At 40.1% G+C, this 23116-nt stretch overlaps 1 protein-coding gene across 1 annotated transcript; it reads right to left on the minus strand.

Moving 5' to 3' along the window:
* Positions 1-1776: 1776 nt before the first annotated feature.
* BNC1 (basonuclin zinc finger protein 1) lies at positions 1777-18330 on the minus strand (the record flags this gene model as incomplete). Its single annotated transcript, XM_082060869.1, is given in 6 exon segments — positions 1777-2458; positions 4505-6432; positions 7667-7902; positions 8056-8158; positions 18254-18264; positions 18267-18330. Coding segments are annotated over 6 exon segments (3024 nt in total).
* Positions 18331-23116: the final 4786 nt, after the last annotated feature.

The raw sequence follows: 23116 nt of genomic DNA on the forward strand, positions 1-23116 counted from the left end.
CATGGAAACCATTTCTAGTGAGCACAAACATTTACAACTGTGTCGTGTTTTTTTCTTGCATAACCCATACTCACACACAAACCAGGTTTCAAAAGAATTAGTGAAATATTCAGTCCACTTTTGTTTCCTTTATACAATATGAAATGGTTACAATACCATAGGATTTTTTAGAATAAGTTAAACACCAAGACATATGGCAATAGCATTGTAATATTCTTTCTACATACATATGAAATCCAGAAATTCAGTCTATTTTTATTCAGTCACAAAAATGAATAAAGACTAAGATCCAGTTATACTGGAAAACCAGACTAGTTCTAGAAACCACAAATAAAATGTAAGAGCTTTGGTATAATATGTACAGGTTGTGCTGTCGATCTCACGTTTGCATACGAAAATTGACCAACGGATTTTCAACCGGTGAATTAAAGTACAAATAAAAAGAAGGTTACTGTAAGAGTTGCTTTCCTACTTCTTTTTCTTTTTGGAAATGATTCAGTCAAGGAAGATGCACCACAAGTACACACACAGCATTTGTATGATGTGACTACAAATTAAATATTAAAGTGTTTTTTTAAATACAATGCAAGACCAGTCTTCTTAAGTGCATAGAACATAATGCAGAATACTGTTAATTACAGGGACAAGTACAAAGATACTAAACATTTTAACAGATATTAAACAATGCTCTCATAAAGAAGGTGTGAATGAGAAGAAGCATTCTATTGTTACAACGATGAATATGTTTTTTGCCCCCACCAGTGAAGAGAAACAATAACTGCTGAATTATGGAAGATTTCTACTGCATCCATTTTATCTCTGGCTCTCAAAGGCTGAGAGTTGCACCTTCAAACTGGTAAGCAGTTCCAATATTTGGGTTGGTTTCTTTCCCCACCCCCCCCTTTTTTTTTTCGTAAGAAACGTTTCCTGAAAGTGGAACTCAAAAAGTGCATTTTAAATTAAAGGGTTTACTCCCCCCGCCCCCCATTTTATGGATGCGTTTGCTGTGGTTCGGAAATTTGAGCTTAACCTATTCATTCTTTCTATCGCTACAATTAATAAGAATATCTCACATTTACTCAGGTGACCCTGCCAAACTGGGTAGCCCCTCCTATTGCAAAGCAAATCGTATTAAATTCTAAGAAAGCAAAAATACTGCAATCTTTATTCAAGTGAAATGCCAACTTAAGGAGTAAGGACTGCAGGATTTCCAGAAGACTTGGACTGTACGCAAAGTCTTCCCAAATGTCTACTTTCTCGTTTGGATTTTGGGGTATAGTAAACCGCAAATACCATGTTCAACTAATACTGCAAGTCAGCTCCAGACTGTGGTCTCAGGAATGAAATGGTAGCCCCAAAACTCTCAAGCCAAGCAGAGGAAACTCACCCCAACTGTTCCTCATTTCAACGCAACTCATTTAACATGTAAACACACGGGACGATGGTTCTCATTGGAAGCTCCTTTTGTCGGCAAGTAATACTTCACAGGTATCAGGAATACTTTAGTTAATGTCTCCATATTTCCCCCATTTCTAAGACGCTTTCTTTTCCTTACAGAAGCTTTAACTATTTAACATCAAACCAAACAATTCCACAAAAACTACAGCACTGAGCTTTGCTGAATGAAACTGCTGGAGAGCGCGCACAGGAGAAAAGAATTTGACCGTGGCTGTTGAGTGGGCTGGAAGTCAAATGAGTTTCAATAAACTAATGCTAACACATTCCTTAATTGAAATGATTAATTCTTAAAAGAAATAAATAAAGATCAGCATGATCTTACTGTAGGCTAGTTGGTGACCCAGCAAGACTTTTGTGCAGATTAGGGTTTTGACTGTGCCTGTTCCGACTGCGAACAGATGAAAACATGGTGTTGCAACCTGGGACTTTACATTTGTGGAGCTGGCGGAGATGCACAGTTTTGTAATGAGCCCTGAAAGTTCCTTTATTACTATAAGTTTTTTGACATATATGACAAGTTATTGGCAAACTGGAAGGTAAATTTGCAAAGTTTTGATTAGCTTTCTCAAGTAAAGTACAGTCTTGGTAGAGTTCATCATTGGGCATTAGGCTGGGTCCTTCACAGCTTTCATCACTATCATCCAAGGGCATGGTGCATATTTCACTTCCTCCGTCAGAATCCCAAGAAGAATGAGCACTGCTCTCAGATTTAATGCTGGAAGTAGTGCTTAGATCCAGAACAGCTCCATCATTCAATGGATCGTATCCATAACTCTCAGAACAGGGTTCTCTAATTTTGCTCATTGGAAAAACCAAGCTGCCTGTTCTGTTCATTCCTTTGAAGATTACAGAAGTATGTCCAACATGCTGTTTTAAAGAGACATCTTGACAAAACTCCTTAGCCATGTCTTTCAAGAGGTATGTTGCATTGAAATGGTTGTTGAATTCCAGTGTATCTTTAGTCAGAAGCTTATGATGAAGATTTAGGTTTGAACTATGTCTAGAAGAACAAAGACAAGCTTAGCAAGAAAGTGTTTCACCTCACTTAACAGCTGTTTCATAATGATCATTAACAACGAAAAAAAATCAATATTTAGTAGCATGCATGAACTGTATACTTCTAATTTGACCAACCGCCATGCTGGGAGTGCACACGGATGATTTACACATGTGACTGAGTAGCTGAACTTGCCTGCACTGGCATATATCAGAAATAACCCTACAGAAATCAATGCTTCAGATTCTCTCCTGCATTGTGGATAGCTCTCTGCTTCACTAGTTCTAGTTCTGGGCCTAAAAGAGCTGGGGGCCAGATTAAACAGCTTCTTTATACTGAACTGAGATCAGAGAATGGACTGAGGGTGGGAAGAAACAAGATCCTTTCCCAGTGGACAAGGCAGGAAAGGAACGACACCTGAGTCTGCAAAAAATATTTATGATCTCTTAAGTACCGTAACCAATGCCAGGATGCAGCTGTACACATTGGTACAGAGCTTTTCCTTGGCAGGAATTTCCTTGGACGAAGGAATATTGCATTTTATGCAACTTGCAGTTTATGAATGGGTATCTCTAGAGTCAGTTTAAAACCACCAAAATGTATGAAATCACTGCTCCTCATCAAATACTATCAATCAGCTCCCTGGGAACTTCCAAGCTCTGGCTTGGAGATTCAGTTTATTGCAAGACAGGGAAAACATTCATTTTTCCCCTTGCCATCATGGTTTCATCCAAACCATGGGCACAGAAACATTTTGCACTTGCAGTCACAGCACTCTACGTTAAAGTCTAGAAACTTCTACAAAGTTTTCCAAATAACTACTGTTTTGCACAAAGCTTGTGAACTTTGTTGTACATTGGCTTTTTTTCTTTTGATTTTTAAAGAAACCATCTTCCAAAAGCACCTATGTTAAAACTTATCCCAACTTATTGGTGTGGGAAGGAATTCATAGCATGCGAATGCAAATGTTGCTGCTGGCCTTCTTTCCTGTGGCCCATATCACAGTTAGTGGAGAGGAATTCACGTCTGGGAGGACGCGGGCGGCAGAGCTTGCAGGAGGCCCTGCCAGCACCAGAGGAATCTGTGCAGCTCGGATGCAGCGGCCGGTCCTCAGGGACCGGCCCATCCCATCCTCTCTGGACAGCATCAGCTGGCTCCAGCACTCCCAGCACGTTACAGACCATCTAAACCCCGTGTTGCTCTGGACTATTATCCAGGCACGCTCGCTGCAGCCAAAAGCTGCTCTAACACTGTTACAAGAGAGTCAGAAAACTGACAACACTGGGTCGCACGTTAATGGGTTTGTCGTCTGTCACTTATCAATGCAGACACATAACTGATGGTCAACAATAAAAGCTTCAGTTCCCGCTTCTCAGCCTATGTGCACAATGGGCTGAAATAGTGGTTTATAGCAATGCAACACTGCAGCTAACAGTAAACTGAATGAAGCTCATGAAATAGTTTAGGTATTAGTATGTAATCTCACATAAAAGCGCTACCAAGGCGGACACACGGCAGACAGTGTAAGTTCAACTAGCACTCCGTAATGTTAATTTTGTACTGACAGAGTCATCTTAAGGGCCTTTTCCCACCAGTCCGTTCAAAATCCTGGAGTAATAAATGCAAGGACAAGGGCAAGTGAAGATTTCCTGAATTGATCTCATTGCTTTTTCATTAAACAACACTGTATACATTAAAATACACATGAAAGTACATATTAAACATATAAGTCCACACATGCATCTACTGGAAAATTGCTCAATTCATACCCTTGTGGCTTTCGCTTTATGTTCTAAAGTATTCTCTCAACTATTGCAGTCTTTATCAGTTATGAAATTTTCATGGCTTTATTTAATACCACGTGGTCTAGTGGAAAGGAAATGTTTCTTTCAATGGAGTTCACAAAGGTTCTGATAAGTTATCGTACCTGTTATACGAGGATACACAGAAAATCTTTGCAGGCTCCCTTCCTCAAACACTCATTTTAATTTCAAATTAGGCTCCATTGTGATGGTAAAATAAATACAATTTTGTTTATAATTTTCTTACCTGTCTCGACTTCTACGAGAAGGGAAAGCAGCATTACAGCCCTCAACCGTGCAAATATGCATTTCTTTGAGATGTACATTTTTAAAATGCATTTTTACACTGTAAGGGTTTTTAAAAGTCTTCATACAGATGTCACAATGAAAGCGGCTTTCTTCCTTCTGAATCCCTAGTGCATGTTGACTGACATGATCCATATCTTTAGAGTCTTCAAAACAAGGAATGGCAGCACCCCTGTTTGACAAAGTGCTGAAAAAGCCCCCGGTCAGCAAGTGGTGTTGCAATTCAGGGCAGTCATTTTTAGGAATCCTGCGTTTTGACTGCTCTTTAATATACATGGGGGGTTCAGTCATTAGTTTTATAACATCATTGTGGTGGTGTTTTGGATCTTCACATATAATCTCATGGGAAACTATTTTTAATGGTTGGTTTTCTTCTGGTTTAACCTCTTTCTCACAGTGGTGCAATTCATTGTCAGAGATATCCTTGATGTATTTGTTATTTGGCGCAAAGACAGATTCAAAATACTTTGGGCCCTCTACCCCAGAGACAGATTTCCACGAATTACCTGAATGGGGGTGCTTTTCCACCCTGTCGGTCAACCGCTTCTCTATCTTATGCTCACAGGTCTCAAGCTCTCCATCGCTTACCACTTGCAGACGTGTGTCATCTTCAGAACTGGCAACATCACTACCTTCATTAGGTGTCTCAACAGCTTCCTTCTCTATCTTAATAGGCATACTTGACTTACGAGATTTCTTCTTGGGTAGCATGTCAAATGGCAATTCATTTGAAATAAGCTGCTCTGGTATCGAGGAAGAAACAAGAGGCAGAGAAGGAAGAGTACCTGGAGTATTGGCAAGCTCAGCTGGTGTGACTGGACTACGATAAAAAGGAAGAACGGGCTGGACTGTCTTCAGGTTTGGAAAGAGGACACCATTCTGTCCAATACTGGGGAATCCAGCGTGAGCCTTTGAATCTGTACAAGAGCTGGCGTAGCTGGTAATAGTTCTGCTATCCGGAGTTAAAATTGTAAATTCTGTCCTTTTACAATCTCCCGGTCCAGCGATGGTCAAACCGTTTCTTAGATCTTTATCCCTGTTATTTCTGTTCATTGGCATATGGAGTCTGGGGTTAGGATTCGCACTGTGACGATTTCGACTTCGCAACGAGCTAAATACCATATTGCAGCCCTCAATTGTGCATTTGTGCTTTATCTTCAGATGAACAGCATTGTAATGTATTTTTAAAGTACCTTTGTCATAAAATGTCTTTTCACATGCAGTGCAGAAAACACGCCCTTTCCTTGGCCCAGTGCCATTTTTTTCAACAGATTTCATTTTGTTTTCCGGAGATAGTGCTGTCATTTCAAGCTTTGCTGCTGTATTATGTGAACTGGAATCACTTAAAAGGGCATCATCTTCTGTTTTAGTCGTGACATCTGGACCATTTATGCTCCTCTCATTTTCAACTTGAAATGGTGCAGAACTAGAAGTAAAGAAGCTGCTTTCAGAAAATGGTATCTGAACATCGTGTTTAGTTTCATTGCTGTGGTCTTGACCTTGCTCAATCAAATGTCTTTCTGGTGGTGAACCTATCAAAGGTGGAGGCACTGGACTGAAGAACTGAAACGGCAGCATGAAAGCCATGTTATTTACAATATTCTCAAAGGGATGAATGTTGGTGGGACTCATTTTGTCCAAGGAAGCAGAAAAGTTAGGACTGTGTTGATTGCAGCTCTCAATGAATGCCCTAATATCCAAATTGGCAGTTGGCGGTGGAATGATAATAGATTGCCCTTCTTTCTCTTGAATTGCCATTAACTCTACAATGGACTTGGTTTCTCCAAAACGAAGAAACTGTTGCAAAGTAGCCAGTTCTTCTTCAGTGGTCATGATGCTCCAGTGATCCAGCACCTTTCCTGAAGCATCCTAAAGCAAAAAATATTTCAGTGAGTCAGCCATCAGTTCAGGCAAACAAAAACCCTCCCCCCAAATCTCATTTTTTCAGGGACTAAAAATTATTCTCTAGCAAAATGATGAAACCATTCTACTTAATGAGAGATTAATGCCAATTCTGTGATACTTTCTTCCAAATATTACCACATCGGTGATATTATTTCTTTCTGAACTGACAGGAATACTTTCCAAGAAAGCCTTTTTTTCCACAAAAATTAAGACACGTCATTTGAACAACAGTTAGTACCGTGTAAGTACAGACAGCAGAGATGGAACAATCAGGCCCAGATTTAGCTCCTCATTTAAGTTAAGTATTCTTTCATTGCAAGTTTAATAATCTTCCAAGCAACTAAGATCAGAGAACAAATGAACCTGTATTGATCTATTGCCAGTGTTCACAGAGCACAGCTGTAATTACACTGGAGTGTTGGAGTTCTTTCAAACTCTAGCTATGCCTAACTTTTCCCAATAACTACAATAAATATTTTATCACAGAACATGTATTTGATGGCCTACTGAGATTTTTCACAGTGCATGTAAGAGTTTCTAAGATGATGAAGAACGTAACATGATAAATTTTTTATGTAGTAGAGGTTCAAGGTAATTGATTCCATATTTTTAATCCTAACACTAAAAAGCAAGATTATCAAGACCATTAAATATTGATTCATGTCATAATGTAAGATCATAATGTTACTTTACATAAAAGGTAACTTCCACAGTAGCCAGGACTAACATCGGTGTAAGTACGCAGGGCCAAATTCATACTTGATGCAGCTCCAGTAAGGTCAGTAGCACCGCACCAGAGATGAATATTGCCCCTGGTGTTTAAAATGATGGCAAGTTTATTTGCCAATGTATTATTCTACTCAATAAAAGTAAACTCGCTGTTTAAATAATACTAGAGCAAATTCTGAAGCCTTTACTTTGATATATTCCCAGTAACTTTTTCTTTTTATCTTGGCTTACCTTTGTTGATAGATTTGAGTAAAGCAGGAAGATTTCAGTTAAGTCAGATTAAAAAGAGAGTGATGAGCAAACATTCACCCTTTCTTTTCTGGCGCTAAGCTTGTACAAGTCTATTGCTGCCTTTCAGAGGTACCACACTGCTCATGCATTGTGTGAACCACTGGTAAGATTAAGCTAGAAAACATTACAAAATACTACTTAGCTATAACATTTATATTAAAAAAGCCCCTCTAAATACCTGTAGCACATATCCACGTATATAATCCTGCAGAGTCCAATCCAGAGCATGGAGAATCTGTATCACTTCTTCCTGCTTCAGAACACTGAAAAGTCGATCCAGCAGGATTTTAAGGCGCACGGGAATGGCTTGGGTTCCATACAACATGAGGCTACTGATATCAAAGACAACATTGGATTGAACTATTTCCACCTGGCTTGATGGGTAGAGGTTGGGAATCCTTAATTTGCTCAGGGCTGAAAATAAAATCACAAAATGTAAATAAACTTGAGTAACAAGAGACAGATAAAACAGAATGTAACTAATACTGGGGCGGTGTGACACAAAAAGCATGCTATAGTGAGGTAGCTCCTAAAAGGTTTTATATAGATTGTAAGAACATGTATTACCATGTGCTACCCATCCATGCCGGCATTGGTCACATTGTCGCTGATTTATTTTCCCAGGTTTGAAACACTGACAACTACAGTTCAGCAGAGTGCATCGGATGGCCTGGAATTCAATAGAAAGGATTATAGGTTATATATAAGCACCATCTAGAGTGTGCAGATTATACATGTATGATACACCCGTAAAGCCCACAAGAAGACAGAGATAACATACCTATCAACGTGCAATGTAAGTAATGCAGGAAACCCCAAGTTATGCAAGACTAGCTCTGCTTTAAAGAGAATCAGTCACCAGCCAGAACACTAGAATATTATGGAAGAAAATATTTAATGGCATACGTAGCAGCACTTCTCTGGATTTATTTAGGCTAAAGCACCTTTATAACAATAATAAGCTGTTCTTGTGCGTTCACTTAAGCTATGATCTTCATGTAAGATCACTTTTTTTTCAGCAAGGTTTGAAAACAAAGACATACAGATGAAAGTCGCACTCTCTTGAAGTCCTGCTGGAACTCTATACCACAATCAAGGAAGCTGGAATGAGCGGTGTGTTAGCTCTGCATGGATGTCATCCCTTACATCAGTAGTATCCACACAGAACACATGTATCCTGTCAAAGATACAGGAGTTCACTAACACTCCTCAGTAACAAAGATCACCAAAAAGTTCTCCAGCTCCTCTAGAGCAGTCACATTTTGTAAGGGAAATGCTTCGAAGATAACGGACAAAATACAGCACCCAAACGGAGAGCAAGCAGTTGCACAGTTCTATGTGCACATCACGACTCTCCCCAAGGTCCATCTATAACGCAGATCGAATGAGCATTGAGATATTCCTCAGCAACAGAGTAATATAAACTTGCTTCCTGGAATACCTGCTTTCTGCTGCATGTGCCCATCTGCGGTAAGAGAGAACGCAGACAGACAATGCTGAGGTCCCAGTTAAAGCTCCATAGGGATTGCTATAGAGCCAAGTATTTGTAGGATTCTGTATTGCTTAGATCTGACACTGAGACTAGTTCCTGGATAAACAGAATATTTATTAAGGGAGAGAAAGTGGATAAATTAATCTGTAGAAAGTCTGAACTGGAATAAAAAAAAAAAATTAGATTATGCAACTGTGGTTTTAAAATAAAATGGTTTACATTTTAAAGTACAGAGAGGCAGATATGAAATAAGACAAAGTTATGCCCACTATGGGCTGCTACTCTTGCTTCCAGGCTCTTAGGCAAAATGGGGACTTCCATTACTTATTAATAACCATAGAAAAGCAAGACAAGACTTGAAGAAAAAGGTAACGTCTTCTCAATGGAGGCATCCCCACATTGGCACTTTCGGAAAACATACCAAGAAGCAAGTTTTTGGACAATCAGGCTAAGAGAGACGGACACAGGAAATATTTAAAATGAAAAGGACATGAAAGGTAATTTCACTGTGGTTTGCAATGGGGATTTCTTTAGGCTTGAAGAATTTGACTGACTCGGGGCACAAGAGGACACTACACACAACAGTCTAGTACAAACAAGCATCTGTGTTTGGGTGCCTGGTGCTTCGCATTACTGCATTTAGACTAAGATTTAAAAATCTCAGTAGCTGGCTTATCAAGGAGTTAGCTCACCCAGCCCCAAACCGCGGTGACTTGATACTGAGATCCATTTTTGTTTGAAGGATCGGAACAAGTGGCAATGGCTACTGAAATCTCCGCATCACTTTGCCTTTAATCTTTCAAAGGAGCCATTGCAAAATACTGTGAATTCTTGAGAAAAGCTCTGTGCTCCCCGTCAAGTCGTAAAATGCACATCAATACCCTACGCAGTGTGAATGGCTTCACTTTATTAGAGGATATATTTTCACTTGGATGCTAAAATACTTCCATATAACAACAAAAAGCCATAAATTTTTTTACGGAAATGTTGGGGAAAAGAGGTGCTGTTGGCTGATAATTCATTTCTATTGCAAGATGTCAAACAATAATGCAGTTGAAGTCATCTGCCTTTGTACATACATACTATTCTGTGAGTTGCACAGACTGAAGCCCTTCCATAGGCGGCCCTGCTGGGTTTGGTAAGCTGCAGTGCATTCCATGAATGCACCTTTCGCAGTCCCTCCAGACAGATATTACAAAATTGTACTTCCTTTTTCTGCAAGAAGCAACAGAAATATGCACAAGGAAAGAAGCTGTCATGATGATAAGTTAATTGAGATTTCAAACATTTTTTAGTTCCTTTTCCTTTGGACACGTTCCACAAACCACTGACCTTTAAAACGATTTTTTTTCTTCTTAATTTGCGCACTTGGACAAGAAAGAGATACCACATAAAATTTTGCATTTCATAATGCAAAGAAAGACCTTTGTGTAAGATCTTTCTTTCATATGGTACATGCACTTATTTTGCCTTCTTGTATGTGTATAAGACTGCCCATGCAAAAACCAGAAGAAGAGGACATTTTGTTTTACATATATGAAAGGTGCTATTAGAAAAGGAGTAGGGTTCCCCTTTTATTCTAACTATGGAATTGATCCCCTCTCAAGTCAAAAATGACTTTAAAATTGCTCGTAAGATTCCCTGAGAAGAAACGAGTGTGAATTTCAGGTTGGCAGCATTTTCCCTTCACTTGTACTTGTCAGAATCTGTGTCTCCCAAAACTTTTCTGGCAAGATCTGTGTTAATACAGTCACCGAGAATTTATAACATGGCAAAACTAACTTTGAAAATAAGCAGTGAGTCACAACTTTAAATCTTCATTCGTTGTTCAACTTAAAAAGGCACTTGTAAAATATGTACTTTATCTCCCCAATTAACTTATATCAGAGATTAATGAAGAGAAAGTTAGCAAAACTTCATGAGATTAATTTGATTGTCTTTTCCTTGTTAATCCTACTACGCTTAATATGCCTATTCTAAGGCACTGTAATTATATCAAGTCTTTTAATGAGTTTTATTTTCCCAACAAGTGGAATATACACACAGTTTCATTCTACAGAACAAAGGAATAACTTTCTATATTGCGTACATGTAAAGCTTCAAAAACATAATTAAAGGATTGGAAATGTAGACGGAAATTAAAGTGGAAATTTTTAAAAGCGCAACCCTTTCATTCAGGTCTATTATTTAGTTTTATTTTCCAGAAGCATAAGGCAGATGTTTAAAAAAGTAAACCTCATGCTATCATCAAGGATCTTGTTATTGCTTTCCCATCACTCTCTCCCTCACAAATGGATCTTCCCAAATCCATTATAAGCAACTTTCTTCATTTTTTTTTAAAATAGAGTTGAAAATTCTGATCAACATTTTCTGTTGTTTTATCAGCATGACTATGGGAACCCGAATATTGGATTTTTAATACCAATGATTCCTCATTATGAGAGATACAGATTAACCACTAAACTGGTCACTGAAAAACATCTAACTACTAACCACTGGAAAAGAAATCTTCACATCTGTTGCCTGAGTTTCAGGACTGTTCACATCTTTTTTTTTTTTTGCCAGATATTGATGTGGCTTCGATTACGCTTCAAAAGTTACTGAATGTTTCTTCGCAGCCTTCACAGCTGAAGAAAAGCACAAGCTAATGGGACAAGTTCATTCTGATCCTGTGTATATAATGAGGCTTCTTTTCCCAAAGGAAGCCTGAGATCACCTGCGCTCTCCTGGAGCCTCCTGGGACCTCTGCTGGCTTGCAAGTTTAAAACAAATGCAGCAAGAGAAGAAGGATGGGATAAATGTACCAAATCTCAGTCAGTGTTAAGTGGATTCTGGTTTGACAGCACTTTGGCTTGAGAAATAAATTTAAAAGTAAGTAAATATTGAAGAGCCTGTCAAGACGGAGTTAGAGATCTCTGCTCACCCTAGAAAGCCCCTCTGGCTCTGCGGGAGCTGCAAGCGCGGGCACCAGTAACCGGGAAGAGCAAGTCCCAGATCAGCCAGGTGCTGCTGAGCATCAGTAACGCACAGGTCAGCTGCCCCACTTGTTCTAGCGCACAAAGAGCACGAGAGCTCGGCTGCTCCGCAGACTGATGGCAAAACGTTGTGTTACAGGTACATCATTTGCAAGCAGGGATTAGGAATTCCTAACAGTTTAAAATGCAAGTTTCATGAGGAAATAGGAGTCCATGAAAAAAAAAAAAAGTGAGAGAAACTTTTATGAGATGAAACAAAACATATAGCTTTTCACGTCCTTTATTGAGGGCTTCTAGGAACAAGCCATATCTCCTATGGCCACCTCGCCTTCATTTCCCAGAAAAAGTAATCCTGGTGAACATACATAACCCTCCAAGCCACGTGCCCTGGTGAGCAGGTATTCTATACAAAAGAATTGGGACATGTCCCATTTCTGCAGAACAGACTTGCAGTGGCTCCACATTGTGGAGGAAGAGGCAAGAGCATCTAATTTGCAAAGCATTATGACTTTTCTGTCTGCCAATCAGCTAAAATATGAGTAGTAGAGTACAGGTAACAATTTTATCACATATTAAGAAAAATCCACAGAAATTAAGCTTTTTGTTTTGTAGAAATAAAATTAAACATGAGACATGCCTGGTTATCTGGAAATATTTTCTTGCTTGCACCTTGTAAAAGATTTGCAAGGGATGTAAAGGGATGGATACAGTAACCACCTCTTAAACTAAAAGTATCATCCACAGCTAAATCAAAGGCCAAATCCAAATCTGCGTGCAGCTTTTGTAAAGAAAAGAGTAACTATACATGAGGGTGAAGTTGCCTTCCTGACCAGTTTGTTTCTTTCCTGTTTTCATTGTCATCCACTGCATTTCTGGCAGTTGCAAAGTTTCAATAAGTTTTCCTTTTTCATCATGCTCTTACACTTGATTACTTCTGCATTTGAATCCTTTGAACAACTATTGAAAAAGGAGAGACAAATGTAAAAAACTCCTTATCATAAGCATCTCTGTCAATGCCGTATTTTTCCACATCATGCAATGAGCTTTGTCCATTTTTTTTGTCAGACAACTTTTGCCACTTCCCCGTGGGATATATTACACTGATAAATAATACTATCTGCCAGTTTTGTCAGGATTTAAAACAAGTTCTCCATTTCCATTTTGCCCACCTTACTTTCACTGTGTCACAGCCCATTTGTGCCTGTGTCACACTGATGATATTTCTTCTTTTCAGCTATCCCATGGTATTTGCAGAGTTCCACCCTGTCCCCTCTGCAGGACAGATTTAGCCCTTGTGGCTGTTCCTCCTAAGCACAGGCTTCAGTTTTTGATTCTCTGCTGAGCTCCCTGCACTTATTGGAACTGAAATATATTCCAGTGTATTCCAGGTACAATCACAAAAGGTGGTGTGCTGCTCCAGTCGCTGTAAGTACTTGTTAAAGATACAGCCCAACAACTAAGCCTAAACTGCATGCTGACATTATATCTGTTAAGAGTTTAGAATAAGCATCTTTTATCTCTGTTCCTTGAAAGCATCAACCTATTCCAAGTTTAGCAGGGCTACGAATCCCACCTGCCTGTAGAAGAGCTGGGAGGACACACAGGGATGGAGAAAAGGGAGACGATGACTTGCAGCGATAAGCGCACGGGTCTGACGGCAAAGCCAAGCTGAGTTAGTCCGCACAAAGTAGACCTGGCCCATGCTACAACTCGCACGTGCTCAGCTCAGTATTGCGGTGTTTCCTCTGTCACGTGTTTAAGGTTCTCAGCCGAGGTCAAAGCTGCGCTGGTGATTACACAGCGCTGATGTATATCCACATACGCTGCCTGCCCCTCACAGCCTTCCCCTGCAAACAAAGGGGGTCCCACTCACGTACGTGGGTGCCTACTCAAGTACACTTGGTTCTTGCAGGTTCTATTGCTTCTATACTAAAGTTTTAAAATACTATAAGACTAAAATAAATAATTATATAAATTATTAAAACAAGGAAAAGGTCCTTATAACATTCCTAGTTATACTGGACTGAATGCTGCACACACTATTTCCACAGTTCTATCCCACAAAACATGTTTCTTATGAAGTAACAGCTGCCTTTAACACAGTTATTTAATAAACATAGTAAGTAACAACAAACGTCTTCCATGAGAAGCAAACAAGCCTTACAGTTTGTTTTATCTAGAAGTCTGATATCTTCCCTCTTTTGAGCTTTTAATTAAGTTACACACGGATGTGACAGAGTAAACATCTCCGACCAAATAGCTCCAACCTTCTCCATTAACAGACATGTTTAAAATGCCAGCCCTCGATGATTCATTTGACAAACTGCTTATTAGTAAAATAATTTAGCAAAATTCTTGCCTCCTGCATGAGAGACCAACCAAGAGAGAGATGAGAAAGGTGGAGATGGGTCACAACTTGCCTTTCACAGTGCCACTGAGCACAAAGGTGCGCGCACAACTCAGCTCTCCAATCCGCGATGGCTCCTCAAAAACCAGGCTGGTTCATGCATGTACACCCCTACCAAGCTTGGGAGGTGCAAGGATCTTTAAAAAACCCAGAAAAAAAGCTTTCGTTTCAGACCAAACATGGATTTAGGAGCTGAATTTAACACCTATTGTGCTGAAAGTGCTGGTTGATGCTGATACCGCTCAAGCCCCACTCAGTCCTTCTCTGTGGGGAAATTATGTTATGATTTTTACTTGTAGAAGAACAGGAAGGCCTCAAGTTGAATACATTTTCTAGATAAGACCACAGAATCCATCCCATCAATTATCTGGATCCTTATGTACATGTTCATATTGTTTATTTGGGGTCAGATACCAAAACCTGACCTCCTTTTAAACAGCCACAGCCTGAGAACACACGTAAACAGAGTATTTACAACCCAGATCCTGCAGCAAGTTGCATTACCCCATTACCCTCTCCCTCAGTGGGGCTGAACAAAGCCAGTTTTGGCCCAGAGTGTGACCAAATGTCTCTCTTGTGGGTGCAGACGGGCACCTTGAGCTGAAAATGTTTAATTGTCCTTGTAAGAACTGACTAAAATATCCTCAAAATCAGCTAAAAAGTGAGGGAGCGAAGTGAAAAAGCTCAGTAAAATGGAATCAAAATCAGGTACTACCTTCACAGGACGACACCACCCAAGCAAAGCAACCATGCTTGTGGACTTAAAAGCCAGTTTTGGCTGGCTACTGAATTAGGGACCAGGAGTCCACGTGTCACCACTTTGCTAAGAAGTTTTTTAAGTGAGAACAGTTGAGGGTGAGGAGCTGAGATAAGGGACTAAAGTAGAGACTCTCAGCCCAGTTTGGGCTCGGCTTGGCGGCGGGGTGAGGGAGCCGCTGCTGAGACCAGCAGCACGCTGCAAGGCCAGGCTTTAATCCCGGCATAACTTGTGGGATGAAAATCACTCCTCATGCATGTCACTTACCCTAAAGGGCCCCTTAGGGCAACTCTCGTTAATGGCACTGTCAAAATAATTATAAAGAGCAAAGAATGTGTGTGTGTGTGTGTGTGTGTGTGAGCGCACACTCAGGCTGCTGCTCTTCAAACACAAAGCACTGGACAGTAAAACTTAATTTTGCTGTTAAACCAATGTGCTTGTAGATACATTGGCTGACACTGCAATTAATCTCACTTGTTAACAACAGGTGTGTGCTGACAGACAGCTTGGTCAAGCTCAGGAACGCCTTTAGATCCTCCTTTACCGTTTGGTTTGGAAAAGAAAGCAAGAAATACAAATTGAGGTACGAAAAATGTCACATTATCATTATCTTACAGTTGTTATTTACTTTTGACTCTGAAATAGTCAATGCTACATTTCCCACGGCCTACCTGTCCTAACCTGGGCAGGTCAGAAAACCGCACATTTTGCTGAGTATTAAGCAGCACCTGTCACAAGGTATTGAAGTCACTTCCCTTTTAAATAAATGTACAGGAAAAAATAATTCTTATTAGTGCATTTCAAAAATGAATAACAGATTGCTACACGTTGATGAGAAAAACTGCTCAGGCTTTGGGGATAAAGATAAGTCACTGGATAGAAATGGTGTGAAACTTCTTATGATCAAGCACTAGATCTAGCAAATAAATCACACACGTATGATTTATCCATATTGACATGCTACACATACCACATTAAATGCTGAAACTACAGACCTATCAATGAACTGGAGTTTAATTAAATATTTAACTCCAAGCCCTATATTAGCAAGAAATAAGTGTTAAAAACACAAACGCACAAGTAGCAGAGAAATGATGAATATTAGGATAAAGCAATTGTGAGCCCTTTAAAATGTGTCTTTAACTCTTTATCTAGTTTATTAAATGTTGCATGTGCGCAATGTGGGTTAGTTTCAAATTTTTCAGCTCCTCACACGCACACTTAATCTTTTTCCTTTTTTCCCGTTCACAGAGTGAAGATCAAACAATAAACCAAAAATACCAGCGCTCTGAAATATCGAGCGTTACACAATTTCATTTAACGCAATTTCATAAATTTTAAGCCCAAACAGTATTTGTACACATACACACGATACTATCTATGGTGCTATAGTTACGCAATATTTTACGCAACAGTGGAGCTCCATTGGTAATTTCACAATTTATAACTCGGTATTCCTTTTTATTGAACACAGGTGAGGGCATTTTTAACTGGCTTTCAGAGATAGGTTACTTGCAAATGAAAAAGTACCCATTTCTCATTAATAATCAGCGATATTTGAAACTTGAAGTCAAATGTTTGTATTTGACTCTTTTTCTCTATTTGTTTAAACAAACAACCCTACCATGGTTTTCAAGCGTGGAATGAAAATGTCAGTGTTCTTCATTCGAAATGGACTGAAGTCTGTTAGAAATTTTCACTTTTCCTCATTCTCCCAATAATCTATTTTTTGAGTGGGAATATTGACATTTCAGTCCCTATGCAGATTTTTTTTAGACAGCAGTTAGCAACAAAATAATAAGAAATAAAAAGGGGACAGGTGATGACGCTGTAAAAGTTCAAGTGCAGCATCTGCGAGGACAAACCCCGGGTGCCCAGCACATGGGAGCTGGGAGAGCTCCCGCACCACTGGAGCCACGAAGGGGCAGAGACGACCCAGAGGGTCCCTTCATTTGGTGGATGTTTTCCTGGAATAATGAATCCAAGATCTATACCTCAATTTGAGCTCAAATCTGCATGAAAAGTGTTTCCTAAATGCCAAATCATACAAAAAGTGCTTTAAAAGTATGTATATGCAGCAAAAACTGTCACCTGACATAAAACGGGAACATTTCTTATCAGAGGTGTACTTACTATTACCATAATGAAGTCTTTATTACTGAAAACAAACTAAATTACTGGTTAGTTGGATTGGAAATGCAGTGACATGCTCAATGTTGCAGGAACAGATTCTATAAGAGTATCATGAACAAGCATGGAAACTGGACGTCCAGGCATTGGTATCAAAGGGCCAAACCTCATTGCAGCCCAAGCAATGAGAATTTCCTCTCCGCTACAGTAAAGCCCATGAAGTGGCCCAACATTTGTAGTAATTTTTCCTGTTTCTGTGAAGATTTGGCTGTCCTGCAGGTTTGAATATGTTTTCAGACACCATTATTTTCAGGGTTCTGAACAGATTGTAGATGGTTCGGTAGTTCAAATAATAAACACAACAATTACTTTTTAAAAAAATCCATCAAGCAGAAATCAATGTATTAAATAAAAATATTTTCTCTATAGCATAAGATTAGTTACTTTTTACATATTCACCTATTGTTAAAATACAAGTCTGATTAACTGCAAACTACTAAAAACTCTGGAGTTTAATTCAAACAGAAATGCACAATTGCGCTGATTATACAGAAAACTTAGTGTTATCCACATAATGGTAAATAGATCTAACGGAATACACGTGATACGTTCTTTGAAATCTGTCTTTTTTCCCTTTTCTGTAGCAGAAGAAATTCCAAAGGTATTCTTCAGTGTATATTGTTCTAATCACTAGAACAAAGAAATCCAACAGGCACTGTTGTTAGCAGTTAAAAATCATGCCAGTCTCACTTTGCACCATGACCTGGAGTGAGTCTCCCCACCTCCCACCCCAGCACTGAGAGCTGAGCCACTGTTTCAGTATTTTAAAACCAAAGTGCAGAACAGAGACTCTTTTCTAACATAACGCTTGCATATTTTTCAGCAAACTGCAGTAAACAGAACTGTGTTTTCCAAAAGGACGGTAAAAATAGAAGCACATGAGCTTTTCCCACCTAGAATTGTATCCTTACAATTAAAGACTATTAGCTGGCATCCCTTTTAACCGTCAAACTCAGACAGTGGCAGTTCTACAGCCACAAAGAGCAGCAGTAAATGAGAAGAACATGTTACTACACTGCATTTGAGAAAGTTTGGCTCCAAGCTATGCACTGATTAATATCAGATCTCCTTCTTTACTTGCCTCTTGACAATCTTGTCACATCTGGCTGACAAATCCTTACAAGCTTATCCAAACCAAGGCAGCCCAGATCATGCTCCGGGAGTAGCTGGAAGGAAGCGGCAACACCAGCCATGCACTGATGTGCCATCATGAAACTAATGAAGCTGACTTCACTTGCAGGCTGCAGGAACACGAAGAAACACAACATGCCCCAAGGTTTTGCAACACGGCGCAGAGTTAGCTCACCCAAAGATAAGACAAACAATCAGCTCCCGAGGTTCAAGAAGCCAAGTAGTTACATGGATTACAAAAATGTCTCTAGAAATCGCTCCAACAGTCGCAACTAAATGAGCACGATAAACTCCAACTTCAGATCACACGTGAAAATTGCCTGCTAAATGCCTTTCAGACAATGGCTTGGTTTAAGTTAAAACAAAACTAGTTTATTTCATTTGCTCTCTCCCACAGCCCTAAAATATCAGAATTGCTGGCTCCCGGGTTATCCAAACTGAAAAATATTATTATTAAAAAGGAAAAATAAGAAAAAAAAATATGGAGAAAAAGAAAAATGGGGGAAAAATAAAATAGTGTCACTTTTTATGCATAGGATTTTAAAGGAGGATAAAGCACAGCCTGTATATATCAGTAGCCCTCCCATCTGCCCTCTCCTCATTTTTAAACCAAGGATTTCTCACATAGAGGACTAGAAGTATTTGGCCAATTAATAAACCAGAAAGTAAAATGCTGTATCTTAAACACATCTAACAGAACCTCATTATGTATGAGCTGACAATTAAACCATGTTTGTTTTTATGTGCGATGAAAAAATAAAAACAAAAATAAATTAAATAAGCATCTTGTATTCCAATGCATTTAACCTCTTAATTAGTGCAAAATATTTAAAGAACCGGTCCCCCCCCCCCCCATACACACACACACTCTCATTCTCCCCCTGTCTTCCCCTCCTGAAATACAAAGAGACTAATCCTAAGAAAATAATTACTGGCCTTATTTTCTGGATGCTAAATAGTCAACAATAAATTGTATATAAAGGGCATACATTAGACTCCACTTTAGTGGTAATTTCTAAAGAACTTCGTAGTGAAATTACATTGTTGCCTGCTCTCCAGTGCATTTGTACGTCATGATAATGATAATGTATCTGCTTAAAGCCCTTGACTCAGAACACATCCGAGTCACAAATCACAGATTTTATTGCTATTAACGTATATTGAGGGCTTGTACAATTAAACATTGTCAAGTATTTATGATTTACATGCTACTGCTTCAATTGGAAAACAATTACACAAGTGATGGCTCTGCTTATTATAATCAGCCTGCAATTCTTCATTACTCACTGTAGAACAGAAAAGTCACAGTTGTTTACAGTGCACAGCAGAAAGAAACCCGGGATTTTTCACAGTATCTTTTCGTAATTAAGAAATGGAGAGTGCAGCTCCTTACAGCTCTCACCTCCATTGTTCATTACCCAAAACAACACCATTGCAACATTTCTTATATCTCCACAGTGCACAACCACAAGGAAAAGTTGCACAGCAAAAATACACATTCATATAGAACTGCAAAGAACTTTCCTTACCTCAGACATTCTTACTGTGCTTATGTTTCCAGAGCTATAAACCAGTTTCCCATTCCCTCAGTGAGTTGTACAAAGAAGTACTGGAAACACTCCTGCCTGTACAAGTACTAAGGCAGAACCATCACACGCCTCTTTACTCTTGTCTGACTCTGAGCACCTCAAGGTCTGATGTATGCTCGGGCTGTGCACAGGGGAGTGAAATAAGATCCTCCCCCTTGGTGTTCTCCAGACCTACAGTACCAAGTTGTGGCCGCCTCTCTCTCACCTCCAGCCCGCGGGCCGGGCCCCCCCGGGCGGGCAGCCCCCGCGCAGCTGGCGTGGGGAGGGCACGACACCCATCCCTCACCGCCCGGATCAAACGGAGCCTCGGGCGCTCCGAACGCGGCCCGACGAGACTCTACCTCTGCTCCGCCAGCCTAAGTAATGCATTCAATCAATGCGGCTGACCTAAGGCCTGGTACCGGGTTTTTTTTTCTTCTTCTCAGCGTGCACGACTAGCTGCGAATAACCCACGAGGTACTTATGATTAAAATCACTTATTTTTAGCATCGTTGTTTTTCAAATTGCGGCTGCTGTGTTTTTTTTTTTTTCTTTCATTTTAAACATTTGCAGGTCTCAAAGGTTCACTGAGCGGGGTGTGTATTTTTTAAAGTTAGAACATTTCCCCCTATCAACTTACTTTTGAGTTTGGGCCGAATTTTATTTCTTTTTATGAAGTTGAAGCTTCCTATTAACAGAAATACAGGTAATAAAGACAGTAGAAGAATTACTTTCCAGTAATTGGGCCAAAATCTGGTTTCAGTTATTCAGGTGTTGGGTTGCATTAATGAGTTAGAGCAGGATTTTTGTCACAGTCATTTCTCACCTATTAAAAGAAAACAAACCAAAACACCACAACAACAAAACAAAGCCCCAAACAAAACACTTCTCCCCTCCTCTCTACTCGACTTTTGCCTCCTGTAGATAATTTCTTGGCGCTCTTCTAACCCAGGAATACACTGTTCTCCGCCCAGAGACAGACATGAGCCAGTCTCATTGAACTCAGTGGGGATCCTTGCAGGAACACACCAGGACAGGACCTGACCAGATGAATCCCTGTAAGCCCATAGGAAAGGCAGCGGGAAGTAAGATGGCTGTAGGGATAGGACAGCTAACGTATTATTATTGTTGGTTAATTTGTTGTCTTCTAATCCTATTTGTTATTTGCTACATATATGCACAATGCTTAAAGAGAGAACCTAATATACATTTTTCTAAACACTGGAGTACACTTAGTGTTAAGTCCATGGCAGTAGCTGGAACCAGGGCAAAGCCAATGCAACGCCAGAGTCTGGTGCCATAGAGCATGACATGAAGCATACGCTCTCCCTAAATCCCTCCACCTCCCATAAGGTGGAGGGATCCTCCCATAAGGGAGACCTTATGTCTCCCACTCAGCTATTGAACAACCCTATAAAACAGAAAGGGGGCTTTAGTTTCAGACTACGGTGTGCCAGACGCTTCTGCCAAAAACCACCGCAGGGTGAGAAGAGCCCACCCCATGGCGGCTCAGTCCTTCCCCAGCATAGCTCTGCATGGTGGCTCCGGTGCCACCTCTGCCCCCAGCAATGTGCTGGGGCACTTCTCTCTCCGTACCCGGGATAGATACACGTGGATTACGCCGTCTCGTCAACTGTAGGAAAGAGTGCCTGAGAAGTCGCGGCCGACATTGTGCTGTTTGAGGTGACCGTTAGCAGCCGTGCTTCAAAAGCGTGTGTTCTGTGATGAGGACAAAACCAAACTGCTCCCTCATGACCATAACTCCAAGCCAAAGGCACACCTTCTTACTAAAATCATGTTTCCTTCTTAATGAAATAAGCAGCGATGTAACTAAAAAGGACTCTACCTGATTGAGAATTCTGCAACCAAAGTGGGAAGTGTGGCTTAAGATTACATAAACTGCCAGAAGCTCTGAACTGACTTCAAAATGATAAGTGACTAAAAGTTAGCTGTGGAGAGCTGCTCTCCCTGCAGCCAGTTCCCGGGAAAAACCTATTTACTATCTGCCATTCTCCTGGAAGATGATCATTCTTATTATATGGGTTAACTATTCCTAGCAAACAATTTAAGACCAATTTACTTTTTACTTAATTATCTACTAACAGTCTTTCATTTTAAGCATTGTTTTCATTATTTGAGCTTTTTCTATGAATATTTTATGGGCACATATTCATGCGTTGCTCTTTTCAAACTATTCACTGGTACTGATCAGCAATATTTTAGCATTTTACTATCTGTGCACCTTTTAGTAAAATCCAACGATCTCTAGCATTATGTGACATGCGAGGCACAGTCTGTAATCTATAGGTCAACTTTTAAAGAAATACTGGCACATTAACAGCGTTTTGAGTAATTTCATCTGATTCATAGTTCAAGCTTGCTTGTACAGAACAGTTACAATGATGTGTCTTGAAGAACGATCAGAAGAGGGTGAGTCCCATAACTCTTCTTCCAGCAGTAAAATCTAATGGAAAACCAACTTCTTGTGGAAAGAAACGGGCACTGGGGCCGGACACCGGGCTGGAGCCAGAGGTCTTGGGCATCGCTTGGGGATCTGCCACTGAGCTTCTATTTGACCTTGGGCAAGTTATTTCAGTTCTGATTTCTATTTCCTTCCTTCTGATTTTTTTTTTTCTTTTAAAATCAATTTGAGTTGTGAGCTCCTTGAGGAAACCACAGCATCTTACTGCACCCTCAGGGATAGTGCTGAGAGCAAAGGAAAGGGGTCCCCAGGTCTAAACTCCGTGTTAAGTCATAACGTAAATACCTAGAATCACGGTGTAACAAGGCAGCCCAAGGGAAGCCGCTTTCTCCTCCCACCTGCCCCAGCCTGTTTCTTCTTCTCCGTGTCTCAGCCTGTGTGTTGAGAGCAGCATGAATGTTAAGGGGATGTACGACAGACTGTGAAGTGCTAGAACTACTTAACCAAATACAAGCATATCCAGAGTTTTGAGAAGAGCTCCAACACATGCAACTGACCGTAAACAAAAAGCTGCTGCTTTTCCCTGATGTTATTATCTAGGATGCTATTAATCCTAGGGAATCACTACAACTGAGCCAGTGTGATACAGCACAGAAGTGCAATACAATCCCCAGGAAGATTTCTCC

Source organism: Streptopelia decaocto (assembly GCF_964273445.1).
Source record: "Streptopelia decaocto genome assembly, chromosome: 9".
NCBI lineage: Eukaryota > Metazoa > Chordata > Aves > Columbiformes > Columbidae > Streptopelia > Streptopelia decaocto.